We start from the raw sequence: 15722 nt of genomic DNA on the forward strand, positions 1-15722 counted from the left end.
TAAAAAATGAACATTTTAGCAATGCCACAGCAAACTCTGGTTTGTGGGGGAGGGGGCGAAACAAGACCGATACGAGCCACCTGCTCAGCTCACGGAATTGAGGGGGAATTGCAACTTGCTTCTTCATGGTGATTCAAGCAGCATTGGAACCTGAGATCAAATAGCTTCCCCTATTAGCCCCAAGTGGTTTGTAGCCTGAGGAGGCTAAAGGGGAGAAAATGGAGGGGGGAGGATTTGGTGGTTAAACAAGGTTTTTTTTAAAAAAAGAACATAATAAACTGTTGTGCATTATGCGACTGTTACTTAGTGGATTATATATGCAGCATGCAAAGTGCTAATTGATTTATTACATGAGTGTGTGTTGTTTTAATACACATTAGTAAGTTTGTGATTTACCGTTTCTGTAGTTTAGAGTTGGCTGATGCAGCTTTATTGCAGTTTCCAAGCTTTACCCACCTCACTCGGATTTTTTTTCTTGGTTGACAGGTGGTGTTTTTTGAGGAGGAACACAGTATCCTGTCGTGCAACACCAGCCCCTGGCTGCCACCATTACAATATGCATTTCAAGACAAGACTTATATCTATCTGGTGAGTAGGTGGCAAGACAAACATTGGGAAAAGGGCTGGTTATCCTGATTATCACTAGCTTGTGTTTGGCAGAATACAGGCATAAGGTGTTGGGCTGCTGGTGCCTGCGAAATTGTACCTAGCAAGACAGTCAGCAACTTAAGAAGAAGGGCAAACTTTAAAAAACATTGATTTTATTTCCATTTCAAGTGTATTCTCTTTTTATCCCTCTTTTCCCCCCACTTCCCCTAAGGTTTCCATTCCTTACTGGCTATGTGTCCACGATGATGTGTGCCCTCTACTACTTTACTCAAGTAGCCCTCCTTCATGGTTGAATCTAGACAATAAAGGTTGGCAGGCATAACCCTGGGTAACATCACAGCCAAGTCTTACCCTATCCTCCCCTTTTTAACTGAATTTTTTTTTTAATCCTTCCCCCCCCCCCCCCAACGCCTGGAAAACTTGGGAGTGCTACAGGCAATACTTTTTCAACAGTGGAATCACTGAGAGTATTTTTCAAAAGCTAAGCTAACAATTGCTTTTATTTTATAAACTACTTAGATGGAGTATGGACATGTCCAAATGGACTGATAATCCAAGCATAATCGACACATTTAGTTGGTAATAAATGTATAAATCACTGCACAAGTGGCAGTGGGTGTGCATGGAAAATCAAGTTTCTAAACCACTTCAGACTGGTGAAAGTTACTGTATAATTGCTGTTCATCTCAAATTGTGCCACATGTGATCTAAACAGGGCAATAAAGGCATAGTGAGCCTGTGAAAATAGAGGTGCTCAAAAAATGTGAGACATTCGTGTCAATGAAAATCTATACAGACGGACATAATTGCTTTACTATTAAGCTGTGAGCAGTGTTTTTAAAAAAACAAGTGTAGCATGTGTTTTCTGCCAGAGGATGTCACTAGTGATCTTTGAATTGATGTGTATGTATTGTTGTATAGAATCGTGAGAACTGTTTGATTTCAGGGAACTGTAGATTTTTTTTTTGGGTGAGGGTGGTAATAAAGAGGAACATTTCAGATACAAAGTATTGCTAGTTCACTTCAAACAGGTAGCATCTTTCTGTCTGATTAAACGGTGCACAGATTTTCTTCTGGCTTGAAATTGCCTTTGGTTGGCAGTCTGTATCCTGCCCACTGTAAGGATATACCATGATGCTAATACTTGGCAACACTAGGATAAAGTAGTTGGTTATTACAAAACTGACTTGGGCTGCATGCAGACCCCACACTGTAGCTTGTCTGGGGCAGAGCCTTGGATTCTTTGGACATGGCAACGTTGGCTGATTATGAATGGAGCTGTCGTATTATTTTTAAAGAAAGAAAAAGTGGGGGCATTAATTGAATGTTAAAAATATTTTTAATATTTGCTGCCTTGTAGCAGATCACTTCAGTCTTGCTCCCCATAGAAACCTGTCATTTCAGATTTGTCCAGTCTGCTGTGATAATTGGCCGGGAGAAGGGGTATTGCTAAGAGGTTTAGTGGGGATCCCTGTGGATCGGTTTCCTTTCCTGTCCCGGCTGCTTATGTGGGGATGGGGGGGGAGGTTAAAATAACAATTACTTCCCGTAAGACAGATTTATTTTAAAATGCCCTAATTGGGAGGATTACTGTATATCTAAGTTGAAAATATTGCTGTTACACTTGCCTCCTTTATTAAAGAAGGCTTGCAAGATTTTATCTGTGTGTATGTGATTTAAGGATGGCAAAAGCCACTATGTCATTCATTTGGATGAACTCAAAACTTCATTGTCTAAAAGCTCTGATTTGAGCTGTAGTTGCAGTAAGGCTGTGTACAAACCCCCTCCTTTTCCCAAACTACTTACACAAGATTTGAGTGTTTGCCCAGCACCAGGGCTTCTCCTGAGGCATAAAAATGACCAGTTTTGTATATATTTTTCTAGCTTGACTCTTGTACTCTGAGCAGTATGACAGTGTCTGCTTCTGACTGCAGGCAACTGAAGCGGCACCTAGGCAGCGTTATTCACTTGCACATGGTACATTGCATTTGACACGCTTTGGGCTTTAGCAAAACCGTAGCATCACTCTGTGTGCTCAACCTGATGATCAGAAATGTTCCATTTACCTTGACTTCACTCCAGCAGTTATGCTGCAGCTGACACAATTTGAAAGTGCACTTAATCCTTTGATTTTAGAAGGTCTGAGAGAAAGCAAAATAGGTGCATCGATTTCAAAGGAATTGGTACATCTAGTTATATGGATAATTGGGTGCTGATCTGTGCTAAAACCTGGGTAAATCGCTAGTATAATTGTATTTAAAGACTGCTTTGAAGGTGAAACTCTTTGTGTAATAAATTGATTATGAACCTTACTAAATCTATAACTGTAGTTAGAGGAATTCTTCCTTTTAAAGTGTATACTTACTACCTTATGTACTGGAGAATTGCTCAGCTCCTGTTTGAGTCTTGAATCTGCTCAAAAAGGGGACTGAAGATTCCAGTTTTGGCTAAATAACCAGACAAATTCTGTATTCCCTTTGAGAACATGTTTATTTCAATTTTCTCCACTCGTCTTCTGAACTCTTGCTCAGGTATGGTTCCATGAGTGCTGGCAGCCCTCTTGTCACCTCACCAAGTAGCCATGTTTGAGCTAAGGCGGTGGAGCTGGACCCCATGACTCGTCTTACCTGATTTGCCAGAAATGTGCACATTTCTGGCAATGATCCCTGTATGGGAACCCAGCTTTTTTTCCTCCCTACCCTAGAAGTATGGAGGTCTATTGTAGCACTCCAAAGCTATGTGCTGCACAGAACAGAATTGCACATGGAGCTGTAGAATATGTACTAATATGGCTTTTGTTTTGTCCTTAGGTAATGGAATACCAACCAGGGGGTGATCTGCTGGCACTCCTGAATCGTTATGATGACCAGTTTGATGAGAGTATGGCCCAGTTTTATTTGGCTGAGTTAGTTCTAGCCACTCATAGTGTTCACCAGATGGGTTACGTTCATAGGTGAGCAACTGTATGGGATACTGTAATTATGGGCCTGTAGGAACAGTGCTGGTATGCAGAGAGACCACAGGTTGGTGGCAGATATGGGGATGAAATGGACCAAACTGATTCTTCCCTCGTAGGGGGGCTCCTTGCCTTTGGAAGGTGGCAGAATACCACCATTAGACCTTGTCTCAGGCTTTAACTGTCAAACAAATCTATTAAACAGTAATTAAACAAGCAGATAGCAGCATAATCTCACCTTTTTATAGTAATTTTAAGCTTATTCACTCTTTGTAATAGAAAATAATAATTGCATTGCAACTTCTATCCTATAACTAGATTTCATACATGGTGGGGTTTTTTCTCACTAGCTACAGAATCTCACCAAATTAACTGTCTTTCAAGGTTCCTAATAAACTTGCTTTCTTAAAAAGGACCCACTGATTAAATACCTGTGAAGCAGTTACTGGGATCATGTGAATCTAAGTACTTATCTGTTAATTTAGTGAAGAGATGTCAATCAAATGCATTTCAAAAAAAATTGCACAGTGTTGTATTTGAATTGAATGGTTTTATCCCTCTTGTGAGTCCCTGTTTTTCAGACAAACCAATTGATTATTGTATCAAAATGACCTGAACTATTCCTTTTGTGAGTGAAGTTGGATTTAACAACTTCTTCTGTACTGTGACAGAATTAAAGAAGCCAATTCCATGTTAAATCTTGAGACAAAAATGCTTCATTTTTGTCATAGGGTTGTTTACGATGACCAGTGAGGCTAGGTGACTAATGGCAAATATTCACATTGCGAGTTCTACATTTGAATTTCAAAATCATCATTTTTAATATTGTGTACATCTTGAGTATGAAGTCCATTGTTTCTGTTGGGGGGAGGGGGGAAAGTTTCCTTTAAAGACAACTGAACCAAGGCCTTCTATGTGGGGCACGCTGGTATATATCCTTTCTGGAGGTGGAAAAGGTTTGTAGTCGCTTGAGGAAGATGAAAGGAAAAGTTGATATTCAACAACTTTCACTTATATAGCATCCTTAGTGTAGTAAGAACAACCCAAGACACTTCAGAGGTGACAATGAACATCAGCAGATTATTGGGGGGTGGGGGCTGCAACTGGAACTGAAGAGAGAGTTTCTTGAGGAGGATTTTGGAAATGGGGAGAGAGGTGTTCCACAACTGAATATAGATTGATATAATTTGTAAAATGGAAAGCAGTATAACAATAGGGACGATATGTCATATTTTTGGGGCTTCCTGTACCTTTTTTATTCTAGACATTTTTGGCTTTCTGTGTTTCAGACTATTCTTATAGGTGAGTACTAACTCCCTTAGTTGTTGAGTTTGTTCTCATTTGCTCTGATAACCAATTCATAGCATGCCTGAAATAACTGACAGAGAACCTTTATCATTTAAGATTATGTCACCTACTGGTTCTATTCCACATCTTGACAGGATCCTAATTTGTTATTTTCTATTAGAATGATGAGCCAGTTAAGCTTAATTGCTGTAAAAATATATTGCCATATTGCTACTGTTTGCTGTTTAATAAATTTTGGTTGGTGTTGTAATTTGACTTTGTTGCAGTTTTTAAGATATGCAGTCCAATGTTTAAAAAAAATATGAACTTGATTCTCGTAGAACTGAACACTTGGCTGCAATTAAATTTTCAAACTGCAGTTGGATCTCCCTTGGCGTCCTTCTGGCTGAGTTGAAGAATATACTGTCCTGTTAGAACAGGAGCAGTATACCATATAATGTACAATGTATTGGTGCAGCTATGTGTAACTTCAAGCATCCCTTAATCTAGGGTGACCAGTTCTAATTTCTGTGCCTTCTCGAGGTCAATTTGAGGCTAATTGCTCTTGGGTAGATCCTGAGGTTAATTAGAGGTCAGAAGAAACTTACTGGCTTTCTTTCTCTTTTCTTACCTTTTTGTCTTAAAAGTGTGACAGAAGTTTGCATTTGTGACACTTGAAATGAGGAATTTGTCTCAAAATAAAACTTGCAAACCCACTCCTTGGTCCCCACCACTCCTTGTCACAGAGCGTCCCACCTCCCAACAGTTTACTGTCTCAGTTACTCGCTGCTCTCCCCGAACTACTCACTGACCCCAACAAATCCTCTGTCCCCTGCCCGCTTAATTGCTCTCACACCACCTTCCAGATTCTCAAGTTCAAATGACCCTTCCTATTACCCACTCCTCCCTCATGGCTTCCACCCTTCTTCAGCTACTGTTGCACTCGACTGAACCACCTATGTCTCTTCTCTCCCCAGTTCCACCCATTCCCCACTGTTGCCTTCTGAGAAAACTGCTACTGTTGAATACCTGCCTTGCTGTGACCGTGGAACTAGTTTCAAGTTCCTTAAAGTGCTTGATTCACTTTTACTAAGATAAACACTTTAAATTGCTTTATAACCAGTTTGGGACACATCCCCAAATGTGGCTACAATGCTTTGTTTCCACAGGCACCTGCAGTCCTCCACCCAGGACTTCCAAGACCACCTTCCCTGTGGCCCCACATCTCAAGAACCATCAACCTCTTACTCCTTCTCCTTCTCTTTTCCCCCCCACCCACCCCACCTAGGTACCCCATTCCTGCTGCTCCTAAACAACAGACCCCTTTTTCCCCACGCCATCTTTTTGCCTACAGCTCCTGTAACCCCATCCCAGGCCCTTGCATCTCCCCACTGCTCCCACACCAATGAGACATGCTCCCAGATCCTGCCCTCACCACTGCTGCATCCCATTTGATGCACCACTGCCAACCCAAGGACTCACTCTCTCCCCAATGCTCGGATGCCAGCAACACTTTGCTTCTGCCAGATCCCACGACTAGTGCTCCTAGAACCCGCAACTACTCTCCCAAACCATATGACCATCTTTCACCCCACACTCACTGGTACTGCTACAGCAGTTCAATCTGGAACATTTCCCTAACATCTACCTTTTATCTTGTGTTTTTTTTAAAAAAGGTAAGGGATAAAATTAACTGCATAGTTAAATAACCATATAATAATTATATTCAAGACCACTGATTTACAATTTCCACAATAATGTTGACATTATTTGAGCCCTAATATACTAACACTCCCATAATACTTTGTAATAAAAATGCAATTTCAATTATTCAAATCATCATAAACCAGTGGCCCTGGTAATATAGTGTACGTTGAACGGCATCAAACAGCGCATTTTCTGACTCACTGTGAGCAGTGCAACAGGATAGTCGCTATCTCCTCTAGTTGGGGTTGTACTCTTAGTTGGGGTGTGAGTGGGTCTATATGTGTGAAACATATTTATAATGTCTGCCAACATACCATGGCGTTCTGATCCTCAGACTGTATTCAGTGTCCTCCACTACCAGAAATATGACTAACTCCAATGAAGAAAATTGCAGAGGTGGGTTTCTTTAAAATGTTTCTGGTACTGGGAAGCCTGTGCTAGCTACATTGCTATCTCGCCATGCTGCTGGCTTATTAATGTGCTCTGCTGGAGATAACCTAAGAGACCAATTTCCAGATGGTGTCAATATTGCACAACTGGTGATCTCAGTTAATGTGGGTAAATTAGAATCCAGCTCCCTCAAGGAATTGTCTTCAGATGAGCTTAATTGCAAACAGTCAGATGATCCTGCTGGAAGGAAGGAGTGTCTTGCCACTTTCAGACAGCAGAGATGTGACCAGCCCAGTTGAGCTTGGCAGTTGAAAATGACTGATGCCTCTGTAGGTCCCTGGTACAAGACTTCATGAGATTTCTACACTTCAAAGTGATGATACAGTAGTCTCCAGATACACTTCCTCTTCATTAATTGCTGAGTAGACCTTGATTCCTCAGTACTCTTATAATTGTTAAATATATGGAGATTATGTTTTGGAAGGACAATATCTCTGACAATGTAGCACTCCCTTAGTACTGCCCCGACATGTCAACCCAGGTTATGTGCTCAAGTGCTAGAATGGGGCTTGAATGTACAATTTAATAGCATTCTCATTTGAGTCAGCAATCAGCTAAGCTGATACTTCTGTGGAGCTCTAAAATCATCCACTAATAACAATAATCCTTAAACTGTATTGAGCCCATTCCTGTTGAATAGTGACGTTTCTAGTATTGTCATTTGGAGGAATGATTGATTTGTTTGTTTCTCCTCTCAGAGATCTCAAACCTGAGAATATCCTTATTGACCGAACAGGACATATCAAACTGGCAGATTTTGGATCAGCAGCCAAACTGACGGCAAACAAAACGGTAATGTAATGACCTCAACGCTCAAACAAGTCTGTATTTTGATATTGCAGTCTGGTGAGTCCAAGCACGTATATGCAAGTAGCGTAATCTAATTGCATGTGGATTAGTGCAGTGTGATGTGGTAAATAGTGAAATGGTGGATGGAGGGTGCTGTGAATTGAACACTGGCAGCGAGTACTGCTGCGTATTTAAGCAGAATGGAGGTTTTCGCAGCTTGGCTGCCTCTTCAGTGTCCACTGTGGGAAGGACACTCATTTGCACTACCACCTGAAAATGGCTTCTGTACGGTGTGGAGCCACAAAGCGGCAAGTCTCTTGGGGACAGGAAATTTACAGTACACTTTTAAAGTTCTTATAAGATGGGAATTTTTATAAACAAAGTTTTGCTTTTTGACAGATAAATGCAAGTGACAAACCAGAGAACACAACTGAAACAGCAACACTGAACTATTTACAACATTCTTTAGTGACAGCAGTTCAAAGATCAACATTCATATCTTTAAAATTCAGCAGTATCAGATGGTATATGTTGCAGTTAACAGCCAATAATTGTGGCTATAAGAATGATGGAACAGAAAATAAGCACAAACTTCAAACGTACAAGACTCATCAGCTTGAGGCCTTACCATCTCTGCCCAAGAGAGAGGATCCTATAGGGACAGAAGACTGGAAATGAGGGAAACTGAGCATTGAGCTGTACAGAGGCTGAAGGAAGATAAGTTGAGATGAGGTGGAGGGAAAAACAATAAAATAACATCTGGGAATGACAGCTGCACTCTTTTTAAAAGCTAGAGAAAGGCTCGAAGCACTTATTCACTTGCCTCCCCATTCCCCAGGGTTGTTGATAACACAGACAACCTTGATCAGAGCCACACCAGAAAGGTGCTCCAACAAGACTGTTCTGGTCTCCATGTTTTATAAAAGGGTATAGAGGCACTGGAGAAGGTGCAAAAAATATTTACAAGGATGATACCAGAACTGTATGCTTATACCTACCAGGAAAGATTGAATAGGCTGGGGCTGTTTTCTGTAGAAAAGAGATGGCTAAGGGGTGACATGATAGCAGTCTTTTAAGATTATGAAAGGGTTTGCTCGGGAGAAGTAGAGATGTTTCCACTTGTGGGGGAGACCAAAACTAGAGGATGTAAATATAAGATACTCACTAATAAATTCAATAGGGAATCCAGGAGAAACTTCTTTACCCAGAGAGCGGTTAGATTGTGGCACTTGCTACCACAAGTAGTTGATGAGAATAGCATAGATACATTTAAGGGGAAGCTAGATAAACACATGAGGGAGAAAGGAATAGAAGGTTATGCTGATACGGTTAAATTGAGAGGGGGCTCTTGTGGAGCATGGCATGGCAGGGACCAATAGGGCTGAATGGCCTGTTTCTGTGCTGTATGTCTTGTGTAAGGTAACAGTGTTTCTTGATTTATGATGAAATGTAGATATATTGCTAAACTTCCACCCATTGATTGTAAATGAAAACTCTAGCCTGTTTCTTCCCCTTTTTCCCCAACTTGGTCCTCTTTCACAACAATGTTATTCAAATGCCATATTTCAATGAGTTAGTTTGTGCCACAAAGTCTGATGCAGTAGCAAGCAATGTCTAACAATGAGCAGATCCATCTTAGGCCTTCCTTGTCAATGGACCCTATGTCAATTGTGATGGCCTTGAGCGATCCTGCCAGAGGTCCAATACACCTGCACTCTGAGAGCACTTTCTCTTGATATATCAAAATTGTAATGTTTTGTAAAGGGCTGGGGATTGTACTTTCAATGCAAATTGTTCTTACCATTTGGTTGAGTTTTTTAAAAAAAAACAACTCCCCTCTCTTGGAGTAATCTTGATATTTTCTCAAAGGGAAGGGGAATTTAGCAAATTTTGGGACAAGGGTCTACACAGTATCTTGCAGTTTCTCGAGCGACATCAGTCTCCTTCCGTGACTATGAAATTAAATTAAACCTTCAAAGTATTGATTTTAATTGGAATCTCCAGATACGTTTTCTGATAGACTGGAACCCCTGAGGCTCTATTCCTGACAATGATATGTAGTTCTTTTTAGTTTTCCATATCTCTTGAGACAAAATTGGCTTTTTTTCTCCTATCTCTTGTATCAACTGAGGAGAGAGCAACCTCCAGTGCTACACTGTACATATCAGTATCGTTCACTGTTGGTTGCTGGAAAGGTGTGGGACCTTTCAGATCCAACCAACAATGGGCCCAGATACAGAACTAGATTAAATCTATTGGGATCACCATTGCCCTCCAAACTGCTTCACTTGCTGCTGCTAGTGGGCAATCCCATTGGCCCCCAAGAACAGTCTGTTTTAATAGTCTTCATGCTCCACATTGTAGGTATGTGATGCCAGGTGGTAATGATGCAGGGAGGTGAAACATGTTTTGTAAGATTATTGTTAATCAAGTGGAAGTATCTCAGTCCACATTTGAAAGAATGGTTGGTGCCATGTAGGTTGTCCTCAGGCATGATTTTAAAATTACTGTATAAAATGTAATTATCTTTTCAAAATAACTCTGCATTGGGCTATTTAAAATAACCAGCCTAGCTGCAGCTGTTTTACTGTAGCCATTTTGGAGTTAGGGAAGCAGTAGTGAAGTGTGTCTCTGGAAGATGCAGCGATTATGGATTGGTTTTCAATTCTCGGGTATGAAATAACTCGCATCTAGTGATTGAGTTAAGTTTCCCTTTTACTATAGTGCATAAAGTCATTATTGATATCTGATTACTTGTTGTTCCAACTCTTGATCCAAATGTTTTCAGTCTTTTTTAAAAGTGATACCGTTCTAGTGCTACTGATCAATGCTGTTGTGTGATGTAGGTTGAATCTCTTGCAGATACATTACACAATGCCTGTAGTATTAAACTATCTACCTCTTGGTAGTTTTTACAATCCTAAAGAGTGAAAAGAACACTACTACCCAATTATAAACTCTAGTTCTGCAGTTTTCTATGCTTTAATATACATGTTTTCCTTTGCCTCTCCAACAGGTCAGCTCAAAGCTACCAGTTGGTACACCGGATTTCATGGCTCCTGAAGTACTGACTGTGATGACTGGGGATGGATGTTCCACATATGGTGTGGAGTGTGACTGGTGGTCTCTGGGAGTGATTGCTTATGAAATGATTTACGGGAGGTCTCCATTTGTTGAGGGAACATCAGCCAAAACCATCAGCAACATCAGAAACTTCCAGGTTTGTAGACCTGTCGGGCCATTCAGCACTGTGTTTAGTGTTTTGGGTATGGTTTGCTTTTTGACAATAAAACAAATTAGTTTAAAGTCTTTGTATTTAAATAGGTTGCACCGTTTGTGTGCTGCTAAAGTGTCTATTCTGTAAAGCCTGATGACACAATGGAGTAAAGGAAAATAGACTCCTGAATTTTGCTACCTAGTAAATCCCTGATTTTGCCCTTGGGCATGTGAGAGCTGCTGAATGGAGGCTGTCTAGTTCCTCATGAGGGAAAGGAATTGAGTTATTGTGGGTGCCTCTTTGTCACATCCAAGGGTTTGGTTACACAATAGAGCTGTGTCCTGAGAAAGGTTGCCTGCCCACACGTGACTAGGGACTAATGCATTTTCGGGGTGAGGAAAGAAACATTTATTTTTAAATAACAAAATTTGTCAATTCATCTCCATGGTTTCCTTCATATAGTAATGAGAGTGAGCTTAACCTGTCAATGGGGAGAATTGCAAGGAAAAAAGACCTTGAATTTTCTTTGCATCTCCTTTGCCATGTTCTAACATTCTTCAGTTAGGCAGCAGGCCAGTTTCCTTCCTTTGTAACTGCACCAGATTCTACTTCATCTTTGTGTTGATAAAAATTTACTTAATAATGTTCCCTTAAGCTGTAAATGCTGACTCTTGTTGATCAAAATATTTCCAGATAAAAACATTGTTTGTAATATCTTCTCTGTGGTAGATGACCACTCTCCTGTAGATGCACATTTTGCACTGAAGCCTAATGTGGCAGGCTGCTCCATCTGCCTACATTTTCCATTGAGTGCACACAAAAGACCCTGTCAGTGGGAAGTGATCTTCCCAAAAAAAAGTATAGTTGCTAGGGGTAGGGTTGAGTTCTGTCAGGCAGGAATAACTTGGTCATGGATCTAACTATCCCACCAGACCTAAAACAGTGCAATTTGTTGTTTGTATAATCCTTTGATTTGTCACGCTGCTTGTCTGACATCCAGTATTAGATGAGCAGAAATTTCCTCCAATTAAATATTGGGAAGACTGAAGCCATTGTCTTCACTCCCCACCACAAACTCTGTTCCCTAGCCACCGACTCCATCCCCCTCCCTAGTCACTGTCTGAGGCTTAACCAGACTCTTTGCAACCTTGGCATCCTTTTTGACCCTGAACTGAGCTTCCAACCCCAAATCCTCACCATCACCAAGACCGCCTACTTCCACCTCCATAACATTGCCCCGTCTCTGTCCCTGCCTCAGCCCATCTGCTGCTAAATCCCTCATCCATGCCTTTGTTACCTCTAGACTCAACTATTTCAATGCTCTCCTGGCCGGCCTTGCACCTACCGCCCTTCGTAAACTTGAGCTCATTCAAAACTCCCCGTATCCTAACTTGCACCAAGTCCCACTCACCCATTACTCCTGTGCTCGCTGACCTACATTGGCTCCAGGTCTGGCAACGCTTAGATTTTAAAATTCTCATCCTTGTGTTCAATGTTCCCTCTAATTTTTGTCGGCCATGTGCGGAATGAATTTGGGTTTGTGCACCAATATAAAGGCTGTGTGCGCCACCGTTTTTTAAAAAAAAAATCACAACTTTGAATAGCACATCTTTTTAGAAAATATTGTTCAGGGTAGAACAAATGAACAAAATAATGGATAATTGTAATTTAATGTTATTGGCTGATAAATTTATATAATTTATGAAATGTGGGTGATGCTGGCAAGGCTGTATTTATTGCCCATCGCTGATTGAACTGAGGGCATTGAGAGTCAACCACATTGTGTGAGACTGGAGTCACATGTAGGCCAGATCAACTAGTGATAACAGGCTGTCTTCCCTGAAGTACATTAGCGAATCAGTTGGGTTTTTACAACAATCCGGCAGCTTCCGCGGTCTTTTTCTGATGCCAGGCCACAAATGATCAGGTTTATTGAATTCAGTTTTACAACTTGCCCTGGTGAGTTTTGAACTCTCAACCTCCTGGGTTGTTGGTCCAGCAACCGAACCACTGCAGTACTGTCCAGACTCTCAACATTTTGAAGTTTGGACACCGTGATCTGTCAGTGTTTGCTGCATTCTCTATACCACAGCCACATTCAAAAGTACCATCCTGCCAATGCAGACATTAATGTAAACAAATCCACAAAGTAGACTTCAACCCTATGCAGTCATTCTATGCAGTGTAGGAAAGATTTTGAATGCTTATAAGCAGTTGTCTAAAAGCTTAGTACCCCTGAGATTCAACTAATAGCAAGGACAATTTGATCATTATTGTTGGCACAGGGAATGACAGAATAGAGCAAACTTGGCAACCGCTCACCTGAATAACCATAATCACTGCCATCTGGAGCCCTACAAGGTGAAATTGGCCTTCAGTGGTGGTGCAAAACGGGGCATCAATGGAAAAGAGAATTGGGCGGGGTGTAAAACGGGGTGCAGATCCGCTAATGCCATTTTTGCGTTAGAAGCAAAGACCAATTTCACGGCCCTAGATATTAGTCGTCATACTAACAGGTCCTAAAGACACTTGAACATTGGAGAGCAAAATGATTTGGTGTCATCTAGAATTGCAATAGTATTTTTTCAAAATGATGTTTATAATTGTAAAACTACTTGGAAGAAGTTGATATATTCTAGTTAAAGCTGAGTTGCGAATCTCAAAGATTTTACTGTGGAGCAGGCTATTCTAATTGGGCCTACCCAAAAGGACCTCAGTGCAGGGCTGTTGTTTCTTATATTTTACCCACTGACTCTGCTGCAGTCAATGTTGCCTCATCTCTTAAAAGAATTTGATGAGGTAATTGTCTAGCGGCTGGGCCAGAAACCATTAAGTCTGTCACCATATTCCATTCTGAACATCAGTGGAAACTGCAGTTCAAACTCAGGCTCCAGACTCTCGGGAAAGATGCTACATCAGGAACTGCCAGCCTTTCAGCGACGCTAATTCCTGGAGTAAAGCTGCAATGATACGCACCTTATTTTTCTGAAGCTTTAGTCGCTGCTGATCCTCGAGTACAGCTCATCGCTTCTCTATTTTCAGTCTATGTTCCTCTGACCTCTTCCTCCAACTTTCCGCCTTTATCGCACTACATGCCAATATTATCAATACAATGCTCCCGTCCAACCTAACTTTAAATCCTGCCCTTGCCGCAAAGTGATTGGTAGCCGACGTGACCTCAGCAGCGTCTCCACCAGAGAGCACCGGTTGGTGTGCGGATGGAATGATTACGTGCGCGGCATACAACAAACTGCTGTGCAGCCGCGCATGCGCGCAGCTTAGTGGGAACAGTGCTTGTGTTCAAATCCCTCCATGGCCTCGCCTCTCCCTATCTCTGTAATCCTCCTCCAGCCCTTCAACCCTCCGAGATCTTTGCGCTCCTCCAATTCTGGCCTCTTGCGCATCCCCGATTTCCTTCGCTCCACCATTGGTGTCCTTGCCTTGCCTTCAGCTGCCTAAGCCCTAAGCTCTGGAATTCCCTCACTAAACGTCTGCACCTCTCTACCTCTCCCTCCTCCTTTTCCGTCGCTTCCTAAAACCTATCTCTTTGACCAAGCTTTTGGTCACTTGTCCTACCATTCTCGGAAGGAAATAGGGAGGACCGCAGAAGGATAGGAAATTTTAAAACTTCAAAAAAATAATGGGGTGAGAAAGTTGGTGTAAATACTTTGACTAGAGACGTTGGTGTCAACTGATCTGTGTGATCCTTTCCTCTGATCTGTTATGGGCTAAAGAGAAGTATAGTGGTCTGATTTCCTGGGTAGTAATTTTACTTGATCAGGAGGATTGGTTCATTCATTTACACTGGAATGTTTTACTGCTAATAGACTTTAATTATATGTTACTGCATCCATGTTGCTCTCTTATTGCAGAGAGCCCTGAAATTTCCAGAGGAGCCTAAAACTAGTAAGGAGTTTCTAGATCTGGTGCAAAGTCTGCTGTGTGAGTCAAAGGAGCGTTTGAACTATGAGGGACTCATTTGCCATCCATTTTTTACAAACATCAACTGGAACAACATCAGGCACAGTAAGTTATCCTGTGTGTGTCCTCACTGTCAAGAAGTTGTGACAATGCAGTTGTGTACACTGACCAAATTCATTTTTATTCTGAAGCATTTGCATGGAGTTATTAATATTAAGTGGGTGACTTGCATAATGATTTTGATACTGTGCTGGCCAATGAGCTACAGTAATGCACCTGCTATTCCTACAACAGAATTTCATAAATATTTTAACTTTGTTCTGTGGGTGTGATTGATAATTTCATTGCTCATAGCACGTAGTTTTATAAGAAAATCCTGCTCTCATCCCTAACCTCCAAACTCTCCATCACAATCTTCTTTCCCCTAAAGTCGTTGCTACTCTCTTGATTCTCTTAATCTCAAATTATACAGTCCCACGCGCTCTTCTTCCTCTATTTAAATCGCGGTCACACTCTTTGCCTCCCTCTCTCAAGACCACGTTTATTGCGCATCCCGTTCTGAGAAGATGGTGGTGACCCTTTTCCTTGAATCGATGCAGTCCTTGTGGTGGTGGTGGTAAGTAGGGAATTTCCCAATATTGACACAGCGATAGTGAAGGAATGTTCAAGTTACGAAGATGTGTGACTTGGAGGTGATGGTGTTCCCACAACATTGCTGCTTTTGTCCTTCTCTGCAAAGGGTAGGGAGGCACTGGTGAAGTAGCCATGGTGAGTTGCTGCATTGCA

The 15722-nt window shown here is 41.5% G+C and overlaps 1 protein-coding gene across 2 annotated transcripts in view; it reads left to right on the forward strand.

The window, feature by feature from the left end:
• cita (citron rho-interacting serine/threonine kinase a) overlaps positions 1-15722 on the forward strand; it is a 204162-nt gene that overhangs the window by 9458 nt on the left and 178982 nt on the right. For both annotated transcript variants that reach the window (XM_068005625.1, XM_068005626.1), the window contains exons 5-9: positions 487-588; positions 3420-3562; positions 7708-7801; positions 10815-11018; positions 14888-15041. In XM_068005625.1, the coding sequence (XP_067861726.1) occupies positions 487-588; positions 3420-3562; positions 7708-7801; positions 10815-11018; positions 14888-15041 (697 nt within the window). The remainder of the gene's footprint in view (positions 1-486; positions 589-3419; positions 3563-7707; positions 7802-10814; positions 11019-14887; positions 15042-15722) is intronic.

This window comes from Heptranchias perlo, chromosome 25 (genome assembly GCF_035084215.1).
Source record: "Heptranchias perlo isolate sHepPer1 chromosome 25, sHepPer1.hap1, whole genome shotgun sequence".
NCBI classification, from domain to species: domain Eukaryota; kingdom Metazoa; phylum Chordata; class Chondrichthyes; order Hexanchiformes; family Hexanchidae; genus Heptranchias; species Heptranchias perlo.